The sequence below is a fragment of the Salvelinus sp. IW2-2015 genome, linkage group LG18, assembly GCF_002910315.2.
Source record: "Salvelinus sp. IW2-2015 linkage group LG18, ASM291031v2, whole genome shotgun sequence".
NCBI lineage: Eukaryota > Metazoa > Chordata > Actinopteri > Salmoniformes > Salmonidae > Salvelinus > Salvelinus sp. IW2-2015.
The window spans coordinates 53,376,532-53,390,410 of NC_036858.1; the positions used below are offsets into that span (position 1 = coordinate 53,376,532).

The window sequence follows — 13,879 nt, forward strand, 5'->3', positions numbered from 1 at the left end:
GCCCAGAAGTTAATTGACAGCATGCCAGGGCAGTTTGAGAGGTGTTGAAAAAGAAGGGTCAACACTGCAAATATTGTCTCTTTGCATCAACTTCATGTAATTGTCAATAAAAGCCTTTGACACTTATGAAATGCTTGTAATTATACTTCAGTATTCCATAGTAACATCTGACAAAATATCTAAAGACACTGAGGCAGCAAACTTTGTGGAAATGAATATTTGTGTCATTCTCAAAACTTTTGGCCACGACTGTAGGTAGCGGTGAAGTGACTATGCATAGATAATAAACAGTAACTAGCAGCAGTGTTATGGTTTGCAGGTAGGATATGTTAAGGAGCCTTTTGGTCCTAGACTTGGCGCTCCGGTACCGCTTGCCGTGCGGTAGCAGAGAAAACAGTCTATGACATGGGTGGCTGGAGTATGACAATTTTATGGGCTTTCCTCTGACACCGCCTATTATATAGGTCCTGGACTGCAGGAAGCTTGGCCCCAGTGATGTACTGGGTCATACGCACTACCCTCTGTAGAGCCTTACGGTCAGATGCTGAGCAGTTGCCATACCAGGCGGTGGTGCAACCGKTCAGRATGTTCTCGATGGTGTAGCTATAGAACCTTTTGAGGATCTGGGGACCCATGCCAAATCTTTTCAGTCTCCTGAGGGGGAAAAGGTTTTGTCATGCCCTCTTCACGACTGTCTTGGTGTGTTTGGACCATGATAGATCATTGGTGATTTGGACACCAAGGAACTTGAAACTCTCGACCCGCTTCACTACAGCCCCGTTGATGTTAACGGGGGCCTGTTCGGCCTGCCTTTTTCTGTACTCCACGATCAGCTCCTTTGTCTTGCTCACATTGAGGGAGAGGTTGTTGTCCTGGCACCACACTGCCAGTTCTCTGACCTCCTCCCTATAGGCTGTCCATCGTTGTCGTGTCAGTGGTCGTGCCTACCAGTTGTCTCTCAGCAAACTTGGTGTTGGAGTCGTCTTTGCCACGCAGCTTTGTAACATGAATACAGGAGGGACTAATACACACCCTGAGGTGCCCCAGTGTTGAGGTCAGCGTGGCAGACTTTGTTGCCTATGCTTACCACCTGGGACGCCTGTCAGAATCAGCTCCAGATGCAAAATGTTTACCCAGGTCCTTATTAGATGAGCTTCGTGCACTATGGTTAAACGCTGAGCTGTAATCAATGAACAGCATTCTCACATAGGTGAAGAACACCACATTTCCTTTTGTCAGTGAAAGAGCAGTTGGAGAGTGATTGACTGCATCATCTGTGATCTGCTGGGGGGGGGGCGCGAATGATGGGTCGTAGGTATCCAACATTCTCGGGAATGACCAGCCTCTTCAAAGCACTTCATGGCTACGACGTGAGTGCTACGGGCGTAATCATTTAGCAGGTTACCTTCTCTTTCTTAGCACGCGATGGTGTCTGCTTGAAACATGTAGGTATTACAACTCAGTCAGGGAGAGGTTGAAAATGTCATGAAACACTTCCAGTGTCCGTGCATGCTTTGAGTATTTGTTTTAAATTTTACCTTTATTAACTAGGCAAGTCAGTAAGAACAATTCTTATTTCAATGATGGCCTAGTAACAGTGGTTATAACTGCCTTGTTCAGGGCAGAACGACAGATTGTACCTTGTCAGCTCAGGGATTCGATCTTGCAACCTTTCGGTTACTAGTCCAACGCTCTAACCACTAGGCTACCCTGCCGCCCCAGTACAACGCCTGGTAATCCATCTGGCCCCGCAGCTTTGTGAATGTGACCTGTTAATGTCTTGCTCATATTGGCTACGAGAGCATTCAGAGTCATCCAGAACAGCTGGTGCTCTCGTGCATGCTTCAGTGTTGCTTGCCTCGAATTGAGCATAAAAAAGGCACTTAGCTCATCTAGTAGGCTCACGCACTGGCAGCTCGGGTCTGGGTTTCCCTTGTAGTCCGTAATAGTTTCAAGCCCCGCCACATCCGACGAGCATCAGAGCTGGTGTAGTAGGATTCAATCTTAAATCATGTATTGACACTGCTTGTTTGAAGGTTCGTCGGATGCATAGCGAATTTCTACACATCCAGATTAGGGTCCCGCTCCTTGAAAGCGCAGCTCGTCTTAGCTCGATGCAGATGTTGCCTGTAATCCATGGCTTCTGGTTGGGATATGTACGTACGGTCACTGTGGGACGATGTCATCGATGCACTTATTGAGAAGCCGACGACTGTGTTGTATACTCCTCCAATGCCATTGGATGAATCCCGGAACATTATCCAGTCTTCTAGCAAAACAGTCCTGTAGCTAGCATCCGCTTCATCTGACCACTTCCGTATTGACGAGACTCTGGTACCTCCTGCTTTAGTTCTTGCTTGTAAGCAGGAATCTAGAGAATATAATTAGGGTCAGATGTGCCAAATGGAGGGCGGGGGAGAGCTTTGTATGCATCTCTGTGTGTGGAGTAAAGGTGGTCTAGAGTTTTTTCCCCTCTGGTTGCACATGTGACATTTTGGTAAAAGTGTCTGCATTAAAGTCMCCGGCCACTAGGAGCACCGGTTCTGGGTGAGCATTTTCTTGTTTGCTTATGGGCTTATAGAGTTGGTTGAGTGCGGTCTTAGTGCCAGCATCGGTCTGTGGTGGTAAATAGACGGCTACGAGTAATACTAAGTWCTTCCCCRCACAAAACACACTGGGCGATCCTCGTTATTTCTCAAAGTTTGTATGAAAATGAGAGAGTAACTCATCACTGTATTTGCGTTCCATGGCGATCGAGCTCAGTCAGAACTTGTGGCTAGCTTGAGTCCATTTGATGAGTGGTGAGTGCTGGCAAGAGGGAATGACAAGTCAGTGGCTGACAGCGCATCACCTGCTGCTGAACGACAGCGCTGCAGCGTGTGGGTAGCGGAGTGATCTTCAAGAAAACTGCCGGGGGGAAAATCTGGTAAAACGCTTAGCGGGCATCTCCCTCTCCCGCAGCTGCCAAACTGAGCAGAGAGCGCACTGAACCGTGAGCGCAGTTGCACTTGCCCAAATCAATTAAATAATTATACATTTACTCCGACACGTCGCAACCCACCATTAACAGGTCAACGACCCACTTTGGGTCGAGACCCTTACTTTAAGGCTGCCACAGACAATTTGATRATTCCTGCCAGTGACTCACTGGCATCAGTCATTACTATTGCAATTTAAAATGGCGCTGACCATAGCTCAAATAAAAAGGAAAGGGGGATACCTAGTCAGTTGTACAACTGAATGCATTGTGAAATGTGTCTTCCGCACTTAACCCAATCCCTCTGAATCAGCCTTGTCGATAATCAAAATACTAAATATAGAGCGTTTGTTAAATGCACATGTTTAGTATTAGTGGATTGAATACATCGCTTTGCTTAGTTTTGCTTCCTAAAGTGTTTCCATTCCCCTTAAATACCTGAAAGAAATGAATTGTCTCGAACAACTTCATACCTGGCATGGTTGGGGCAGGTTGTCTATCACTGCTTTTGCCCAGTGTTGCCTCATACACAACAGTGATATCATAAACAGCATCCAGGTGATCCCTCATGGTCTCTATGGCAATGTGAGAGGCTTTCATTCTTGGGGTCAGAACATGGTCTAAGGCAGCCAGCCCTGAGGGAAATAAACAGGAGAGCATTGGTTAACTCTGATGTGCCAGGCAACATGCAGTGGTAGTCCTTTACACTCGTACCTGTATACATGTTGAAAATGGCAGATTTGGGCACTAATATGTGTCTCAAATGGAACGTAGTAACTGTACAGTAACATGCTATACATGAGGTCAGAGCTCAGGCTCTGTGCTTCACAGTGCTGTATGGTTTTTGATTGACGGCTGTTCTGAACTTGAGCGTGACAAGTAGTCCCCCTCCTCCCTCCCAGTAATTGGGCAACTTTTGCAATGTTGTCTGAGTGAGGGAAACGCTGTAAATTAAGAGGACTCAAAGTATTTTGAAAGATGAGACAATGAGGATTATAATAAATACTGCTTTGATATCATACAAGCCAAACACCCATGAGTCCAAATGTGCACTGAACATTTCCAAATCATTAAACCCATGTCATACAGTTGAAGTCAGAAGTTTACATACACCTTAGCCAACTACATTTAAACTCAGTTTCACAATTCCTGACATTTAATCCTAGTAAAGCAATTATCTGTCTTAGGTCAGTTAGATCACCACTTTGTTAAGAATGTGAAATGTCAGAATAATAGGAGAGAATGATTTATTTCAGCTTTTATTTCTTCATTACATGCCCAGTGGCAGATGTTTACATACACTCAATTAATATTTGGTAGCATTGCCTTTAAATTTTTAACTTGGGTCAAACGTTTGGTAGCCTTCCACAAGCTCCACAATAAAATTAGTTGAATTTGGGCCCATTCCTCCTGACAGAGCTGGGTAACTGAGTCAGGTTGTAGGCCTCCTTGCTCGCACATGTTTTTTCAGTTCTGCCCACACATTTTCTATAGGATTGAGGTCAGGTTTGTGATGGCCAATACCTTGACTTTGTTGTCCTTAGCCATTTTGCCACAACTTTGGAAGTATGCTTGGGTCATTGTCCATTTGGAAGACTCATTTGCGACCAAGCTTTAACTTCCCGACTGATGTCTGGAGATGTTGCTTCAATATATCCACATAATTTCCTCATGGTGCCATCCATTTTGAAGTGCACCAGTCCCTCCTGCAGCAAAGCACCCCACAACATGATGCTGCCACCCCCTGCTTCAGTTGGGATGGTGCTCTTCGGCTTGCAAGCTTCCCCCTTTTTCCTCCAAACATAACCATGGTCAGTATGGGCCAAACAGCTCTATTTTTTGTTTCATCAGACCTGAGGGACATTTCTCCAAAAATTACAATCTTTGTCCCATGTGCAGTTGCAAACGTAGTCTGGCTTTTTTAAATGGCGGCTTTGGGCAGTGGCTTCTTTCCTTGCTGAGCGGCCTTTCAGATTATGTCGTATAGGACTCGTTTTACTGTGGATATAAATACTTTTGTACCCGTTTCCTCAGCATCTTCAACGGTCTTTGCTGTTGTTCTGGATTGATTTGCACTTTTCGCACCAAAGTATGTTCATCTCTAGGAGACAGAACACGTCTCCTTTCTGAGCGGTATGATGGCTGCATGGTGTTTATACTTGCGTGCTATTGTTTGTACAGAGGAACGCGGTACCTTCACGTTTGAAATTGCTCCCAGGATGAACCAGACTTTGTGGTCTACAATTTTTTTTCTGAGGTTGGCCTGATTTCTGTTGATTTTCCCATGATGTCAAATAAAGATGCACTAAGTTTGAAGGTAGGCCTTGAAATACATCCAAGGTACACCTCCAATTACTCAAATGAGTCAATTAGCCTATCAGAAGCATCTAAAACCATGACATCATTTTCTGGAATTTTCCAAAGCTATTTAAAAGGCACAGTTCAACTTAATGTTATGTAAACTTCTGACCCACTGAATTGTGATACAGTGAATTATAAGTAAAATATTAGTTGTGTCATGCACAAAGTAGATGTTCAAACAGACTTGCCAAAACTATAGGCTTGTTAAGAAATTTGTGGAGTGGTGAAAAACAAGTTAATGACTCCAACCTAAGTGTACTGTATAATATTCAACTGTATATATTCAACTATATTCAACTTCAACTGTATATATTTTCAACATTCAGTTACAAGATATCATGTCATACCCTGGGTTGTTCTGAACATAATTAGCCTGTTCATTGTGAAGAAAACTTGCTGCGGCGCATGCACTGGACTCCTTTCTACRCACATACAAATTACAGAATCGGTTTCTCAATTGCCTAAGATCGTATTTCATAACTTAGCTTTAAAATCATGCCCAAGTGACCCAGATTGCGATTATAATGGACGTTTTTAGATTGCGAAAAAAACAAACAGAAATTGTGTGTGTGGGGGGGGGGTGCAAGGTTGTGTTCCAAACAAAACTACAAGTGTGCTTGTTCTAGTTCCTCAATGGCACAGCTGGGAGACCTAAAAAATTACCTTATAGTTGAAGACTTCTTTGAGCCAAAAGTGCATTGAAATGGCTTAGGAACTGTGCACACTTTGTAGAGGTGCATGGCCACTTGGAGACACCAGTGCTCTCACTCAAACCCTTGTAGTTTGTTTATTTTATTTAACCTTTATTTAACTAGGCAAGTCAGTTAAGAACAAATTCTTATTTACAATGACGGCCTACCAAAAGGCCTCCTGCGGGGACGGGGGCTTGGGATAAAATAATTTAAAAAATAACATACAATACAAATATAGAACAAAACACATCACAACAAGACAACACAACATAAAGAGAGACTTAAGACAACAACATAAAGAGAGACTTAAGACAACAACATAGCAAGGCAGCAACACATGACAACACAAAACATGGTACAAACATTACTGGGCACAGTCAACAGCACAAAGGTCAATAAGGTAGAGACAATACAACACACAAAGCAGCCACAACTGTCACAAAGTGTCCATGATTGAGTCTTTGTGACTGTCCAGTTTGAGTATGTTGCAGCTCGTTCCAGTTGCAGTGAACTGAAAAGAGGAGCGACCCAGGGATGTTGGTATTTTCACCTAGAAAGAAAAAGAAACGCACACCTATTTAGGCGAGGTGCTGGCTAGCGTAGTTAGAAAACTTGAAAATAAAGGAGAGCGCACACTATGAGCTCAAATGCAAAAATGTAATATCCAACGTTTCGACAGCCAATCTGTCTTCATCGGGTATAATCACAACACTGCGGGATGACTCGTTTATATAGTATCAAAAGACACACAGGTGTCTGTAATCATGCCAAGCGTGGCTAATATCATTGGTTAATTCTCAAATATTAAATGGCATACAAAGAACAGCATACAAAAACAAAATGGATAGCATACCATCATAGATTCATTTAGACACACAAGCTTACAAACAATTACAATGGCAAAGTCACAATAATCACAAGAATGGCTTCAGATCAAAGTCCACGTTGAGACCGAAGGGAGCAAGGGGCTTTAAGTAAAGATCCAGGCAGCCTCTCGTTTTAACAATAAATTATCAAGGTACCCCCTCTCCTAGGGAGGGTGACATGTTCGAAGCCAATATAACGCAGAGACGAAATCGAGTGGCCTGCCTCCAAAAGTGGGCCGCAACTGGGTAAGTCAAGTTTTTGCACCCAATGTGCTACGATGCTCTGATATATGTATTTTTAATTCACGCTTTGTTTTACCCACAATTTTTACCACAAGGACAAGTTATAAGATAAATAACTGCCTTAGTGGAGCACGTAATAACACCTTTGATTGGGATCAATTTCCCTGTTTGTGGGTGTTTGAAGGATCTGCATTTATAAGTGCCATTGCATTGAGCACAGCCATTACACTTGTAATTTCCATCCAGTAGGGGCGCAAATAGACGTTCAGGAATATCTTGGGGTGGTAAATCAGAGTGTACCAATTGGTCTCTGAGATTTCTGCCCCGCGAGAATACGACCAAGGGAAGGTCCGAAAACACATTACCGAGACTATCATCGGATTTTAGAATGTGCCAATGTTTGTGAACGATTCCCTTMATTTGTTCAGAGCGCTTTGAATAGCGGGTAGTTAGAATGCAAGAATGCGTCTTTTTGCGAGACTGCCCTTGAAAAAGGTAATGTTTTGAATTGTATCCCCTTTCCTTGAATATTTCTGTCGAAATCTGATTTTTTTTTGCAAATTCTTTTGATTTGACAGAATTGGCTTTAGGGCAAACTAGTTTTCAAGGGAAGTGGGTGAGAACTGTCAGCCCTCAACAAACTGTTACGATCAGTAGGTTTCCTGTAAAGATCAGTGTATAGAACATTATTTTCACACAAGATCAGAAGATCAAGAAAACTGATTTGACGTGTATCAGATTGCATAGTAAATCTCAAATGTTCAGAACAGGAGTTAAGAAAAGCATGGAATGCCTGGAGCTRTTTTGCATCACCCCTCCATAGAACAAAAATATCATCAATATACCGTTTCCAAATAATGATGTTAGGCTAGAAAACATGCACCTACCCCACATTTTCCAGGAATATTCCTCTCATGTATTTTCAGATTTTGCTAACGAAAATGAAAAGTACAGTAAATATAATAATTTACCACTACAGTAAATGTAATAATTGTACCACTATCTCCAAACTGTTCCCTTTCAATTGCTACCATGGTTATGCATATGCTTTTTGGATCTTCCAATAAATGCTAACAGCAATACAGCACYCCATTTAAATAATCAGGTCACATATCTGAATGGTAGACAGTGGACAAATTGCAGGATCAAAGGACAAACGAGCCCATACTTCACTGAGAGGYGACTAATGTAGTCTTTCAAAATGTCACCCGGTTGTTGTAATCACTAAAATCATTAAGAATGTCGGCTGCACTTGAGACCAGCAATTATCTAAAACCATATACGTAATGGCGCCGGAGGATGGCTGCCGTTTCATGGGCTCTTAACCAACCGTGCTATTTATTTATTTATTTTTGCATTTTTGTAACTTATTTTGAACATAATGTTGCTGCTACCGTCTCTTATGACCGAAAAGAGCTTCTGGAAATCAGAACAGTGATTACTCACCTTGAACTGGACGAAGAAACTCTTTAACGAAACGGACGAGAGGGATTTACTCCAGACACCCGAACAGGCCCTCATCTCTGTCATTCGCAGGAGAAAGAGATGGAAAAGATATCGCGGAAAGAGATCAGGGTGCCTTGTGAGGATCTGCCGACGAGTGGCTAATCTTCCCTTGCCAACGCACAATCGCTGGAAAATAAACTGGACAAGCTAAATGCACGTTTATCCTACCAGCAGGACATTAAAAACTGTACAACTAATGCACGACGACATGATTAACATACAGCTGGCGGGTTACACACGGCATCGTCAGGATAGAACTGCAGCCTCTGGTAAGACAAGGGTTGGCGGCCTATGCATATTTATAAACAGTAGGAAGTCTCAAGGTTTTGCTCACCTGAGGTAGAGTATCTCATGATAAGCTGTAGACCACTCTACCTAGAGAGTTTATCTGTATTTTTCGTAGCTGTCTACATACCACCACAGACTGATGCTGGCACTAAGACCGCACTCAATGAGATGTATACCACCGTAAGCAAACCGGAAAAAGCTCATAGAGKCGGCGCTCCTAGTGGCCAGGGACTTTAATGCAGGGAAACAAATCTGTTATACCCAATTTCCATCAGCATGTTAAATGTGCAACCAGAGGAGAGAGAAAAATAAATTAATAAAAAACAAACTGTAGCGATCCCCTTTACTCCACACACAGATGCTTACCAAGCTCTCCCTCGCCTTCCATTTGGCAAATTTGACCATAATTCTATCCTCCCGATTCCTGCTTACAAGCAAAAACTAAAGCAGGAAACACCAGTGACTAGATCAATAAAAAAAGTGGTCAGATGAAGCAGATGCTAAGCTAYAGGACTGTTTTGCTTGCACAGACTGGAATATGTTCCGKGATTCCTCCGATGGCATTGAGGAGTACATCATATCAGTCATCGGCTTCATCAATAAGTGCATTGATGAMGTCGTCCCCACAGTGACTGTACGTACATACCCCAACCAGAAGCCATGGATTACAGGCACTGAGCTAAAGGCTAGAGCTGCCGCTTTCAAGGAGCAGGACTCTAACCCGGAAGCTTATAAGATATCCCGCTATGCCCTCCGACGAACCATCAAACAGGCAAAGCATCAATACAGGACTAAGATCGAATCATACTACACTGGCTCTGATGCTCGTCGGATGTGGCAGGGCTTGCAAACTATTACAGACTACAAAGGGAAGCACAGCCGAGAGCTGCCCATTGACACGAGCCTACCAGACGAGCTAAATTACTTCTATGCTCGCTTCGAGGCAAGTAACACTGAAACATGCATGAGCACACCAGCTGTTCCAGATGACTATGTAATCCCGCTCTCCACAGTCGATGTGAGTAAGACCTTTAAACAAGTCAACAATCACAAGGACGCAGGGCCAGACGGATTACCAGGACGTATACTCCGAGCATGCGCTGACCAACTGGCAAGTGACTTCATTAACATTTTTAACCTCTCCCTGTCCRAGTCTGTAATACCAACATGTTTCAAGCAGACCACCATAGTCCCTGTGCCCAAGAACACTAAGGTAACCTGCCTAAATGATTACCGACCCGTAGCACTCACGTCTATAGCCATGAAGTGCTTTGAAAGGCTGGTCATGGCTCACATCAACACAATTATCCCAGAAACCATAGACCGACTCCAATTTACATACCGCCCCATCAGATCCACAGACGCACTCCACACTGCCCTTTCACACCTGGACAAAAGGAACACCTGTGTGAGAATGCTGTTCATTGACAGTAGATCAGCATTCAACACCATAGTGCCCTCAAAGCTCATCACTAAGCTAAGGACCTTGGGATTAAACACCTCACTCTACAACTGGATCCTGGACTTCCTGACGGGACGCCCCCAGGTGGTAAGGGTAGGGAACAACACATCCTCCACGTTGATCCTCAACACGGGGGCCGCCCAGGGGTGCGTGCTCAGTCCCCTCCTGTACTTCTGGTTCACTCATGACTGCACGGCCAGGCACGACTMCAACACCATCATTAAGTTGGCCTATGACAACAGTGGTAGGCCTGATCACCAACAATGACGTGACAGCATATAAGGAGGAGGTCAGAGACCTGGCCGTGTCGTGCCAGGACAACAACCTCTCTCTCAACGTGATCAAGACTAAGGAGATGATTGTGGATTACAGRAAAAGGAGGACCGAGCACACCCCCATTCTCATCGACAGGGCTGTAGTGGAGCAGGATCAGCGCTTCAAGTTCCGTGGTGACCACATCACCAACAAACGAACACGGTCCAAGCACACCAAGACAGTCATGAAGAGGGCACGAYAAAACCTATTTCCCCTCAGGAGACTTAAAAGATTTGGTATGGGACATCAGATCCTCAAAAGTTTCTACACCAGAGAGCATCCTGACTGGTTGCATCACTGCCCTGGTATGACAACTGCTCGGCTGCAAGGCACTACAGAGGGTAGTGCGTATRGCTCAGTACATCACTGGGGCCAAGCTTCCTGCCATTCAGGACCTCTATACCAGGCAGTGTCAGAGGAAGGCCCCMAAAAAGTTGTCCGACTCCAGCCACGCTAGTCATAGACTGTTCTCTCTGCTACTGCACGGCAAGCGGTACCGGAGCACCAAGTCTAGGTCCAAGAGGCTTCTAAACAGCTTCTACCCCCAAGGCATAAGACTACTGAACATTTAATTAAATTGCTACAAAGACTATTTTCATTGTCGTCCACCAGCGGATATTGCTGCAGTCAGCATGCCAATTACATGCTCCCTCAACTTGAGACATTGTGGCATTGTGTTGTGTGACAAAACTGTAGATTTTAGAGTGGCCTTTCATTGTTCCCAGCACAAGGTGCATCTGCGTAATGATCATGCATCTGCGTAATGATCATGCTGTTTAATCAGCTTCTTGAAATGCCACACCTGTCAGATGGATAGATTATCTTGGCAAAGCAGATATGCTCACTAACAGGTATGTAAACAAATTTGTGCACAACATTTGAGAGAAATAAGCGTTTTGTGTACAAACAATTTCTGGGATCTTTTATGTCAACTCATTAAACATGGGACCAACATTTTACATGTTGCGTTAATATTTTTGTTCAGTRTAGTTAAATCTGTTGCTATGCAAACATAAGACTGCAGTTTATCGAGTGCCACACTGGGTATATATTGCATTCCATTTCATGGTGATATGGCTGTGATGGCCAAAGCAGTTAGTTGAGAAATCAGCAATTGCAAATGTTATAACTTCAGAAGCGRCTCACACAAGGAATTATGATCTAAAAGACCCAAAGCAGCAGTTTCTCAATATCAAACAATTTCTGGGTAACAAACTAAGTACCTAATTGTTTTCAATTAAAATGGTAAAAAAATWAACAAAAATAGCTTCTTAGCAAAGAGCAATTTCTCAAGCTAGAATTTTGCTAGGACATTCTGGGAGTGGTCCGAGAGGAGAGGAAAACTAGCTGTTATTGGCAGAAGTTTGGAACTCTCGTTCTTATTGGTCTACTAACTAATTAACTGCCTGGTAAGGTCACCAGGCAGGCCAAAACACCATTCCACCAAAACAGACTGAAATTCCAGGCAGTCTTTTCAAACAGCTCATACACTTTAAGGGCATTATCATTTTCACAATATTATTAATAAAATTAAGCTAATGCTAAAGATCAAATACCCTGTGCAGTCAAGTGATATTCCTGTGTTTTAATATTTCCACACTGTGGTTGGAATAATATTGTGAAAATGATAATGCCCTTAAAGTGTATGAGCTGTTTGAAAAGTATTAATATATTTTATAGAAAAATAAGTACATTATAGTAAACAAGAAGTATGTGGACACCCCTTCAAATTAGTGGATTTGGCTATTTTAGCCACACCCGTTGCTGACGTGTGTAAAATAGAGCACAGCCATGCAATCTCCATATACAAACATTGGCAGTAGAATGGCCTTACTGAAGAGCTCAGTGACTTTCAACATGGCACCGTTATAAGTTGCCAACAAGTCAGTTCGACAAATTTCTGCCCTGCTAGACTGCCCCGGTCAACTGTAAGTGCTGTTATTGTGATGTGGAAACGTCTAGTAGCAATGTWTCAACCGAGAAGTGGTAGGCCACAAAAGCTCACATAATAATGGGACCGCCGAGTGCTTCAGCGCATTAAAATCGTCTGTCCTCAGTTGCAACACTCACTACAGAGTTCCAAACTGCCCCTGAAAGCAACGTCAGCACAATAACTGTTCATCGTGAGCTTCATGAAATGGGTTTCCATGGCCGAGCAGCCGCACACAAGGCTCAGATCAGCATGCACAATGCCAAACGTCGGCTGGAGCAGCGGAATCGCGTTCTCTGGAGTGATGAATCACGCTTCACCATTTAGCAGTCCAACTGACAAATCTGGGTTTGCCGGATGCCAGGAGAACACTACCTGCCAATGCATAGCGCCATCTGTAAAGTTTGGTGGAGGAATAATGGTCTGGGGCTGTTTTTCCATGGTTCGGGCTAGGCCCCTTAGTTCCAGTGAATGAAAATCTTAAAGCTACAGCATACAATAACATTCTAGACAATTCTGTGCTTCCAACTTTGTGGCAACAGTTTGGGGAAGGCCCTTTCCTGTTTCAGCATGACAATGCCCCCGTACACAAAGTGAGGTCCATACAGAAATGGTTTGTCGAGATCGGTGTGGAAGAACTTGACTGGCCTGCACAGAGCCCTGACCTCAAACATTTCGGAATAAATTGGAACGCCGACTGCGAGCCAGACGTAGTCGCCCAACATCAGTAGCCAACCTCACTAATTCTTGTGGCTGAATAGAAGCAAGGTCCCGYAGCAATGTTCCAACATCTACTGGAAAGCCTTTCCAGAAGTGGGGAGGCTTTTATAGCAGTTAAAGGGGGACCAACTCCATATTAATGCCCATGATTTTGGAATGAGATGTTAGACGAGCAGATGTCCACATACATTTGTCCATGTAGTGTGGTAGTCGGCTACCAAACGAAAATATCCTACTTTATGAAACAAAAGGTCTTAAACAAGAAGCCATTTCAAACCTTTCAACTTGCTCTTGCGAGTTAGGTCTAGCAACATAAATCACTTATAAGTCAGCAGTAACATACTTTTGCAAGCACAAATTAACCTTTTGCCCAATTTATAAGCTACAGCCTCTGAAATATTTAATTAAAAGGAGCTCACTGGTCCAAGCTGCCAAGCTCTTAGCACTGTACCAGCAAACCACTGACGAGGATAAAAAAATAGAACAGCCAGGTGGCGTTTCATTTTGTCTAAGGTTCCA

The 13,879-nt window shown here is 43.6% G+C and overlaps 1 protein-coding gene across 3 annotated transcripts in view; it reads right to left on the minus strand.

Moving 5' to 3' along the window:
- LOC111978165 (1-acyl-sn-glycerol-3-phosphate acyltransferase epsilon-like) overlaps positions 1-13,879 on the minus strand; it is a 59,631-nt gene that overhangs the window by 20,238 nt on the left and 25,514 nt on the right. For 2 of the 3 annotated variants that reach the window (XM_070448604.1, XM_024008067.2), the window contains exon 7: positions 3,451-3,612. The exons of the other annotated variant lie outside the window; for it this stretch is intronic. In XM_070448604.1, coding sequence (XP_070304705.1) covers positions 3,451-3,612 — 162 coding nt within the window. The remainder of the gene's footprint in view (positions 1-3,450; positions 3,613-13,879) is intronic. 3 annotated transcript variants of the gene reach the window in all.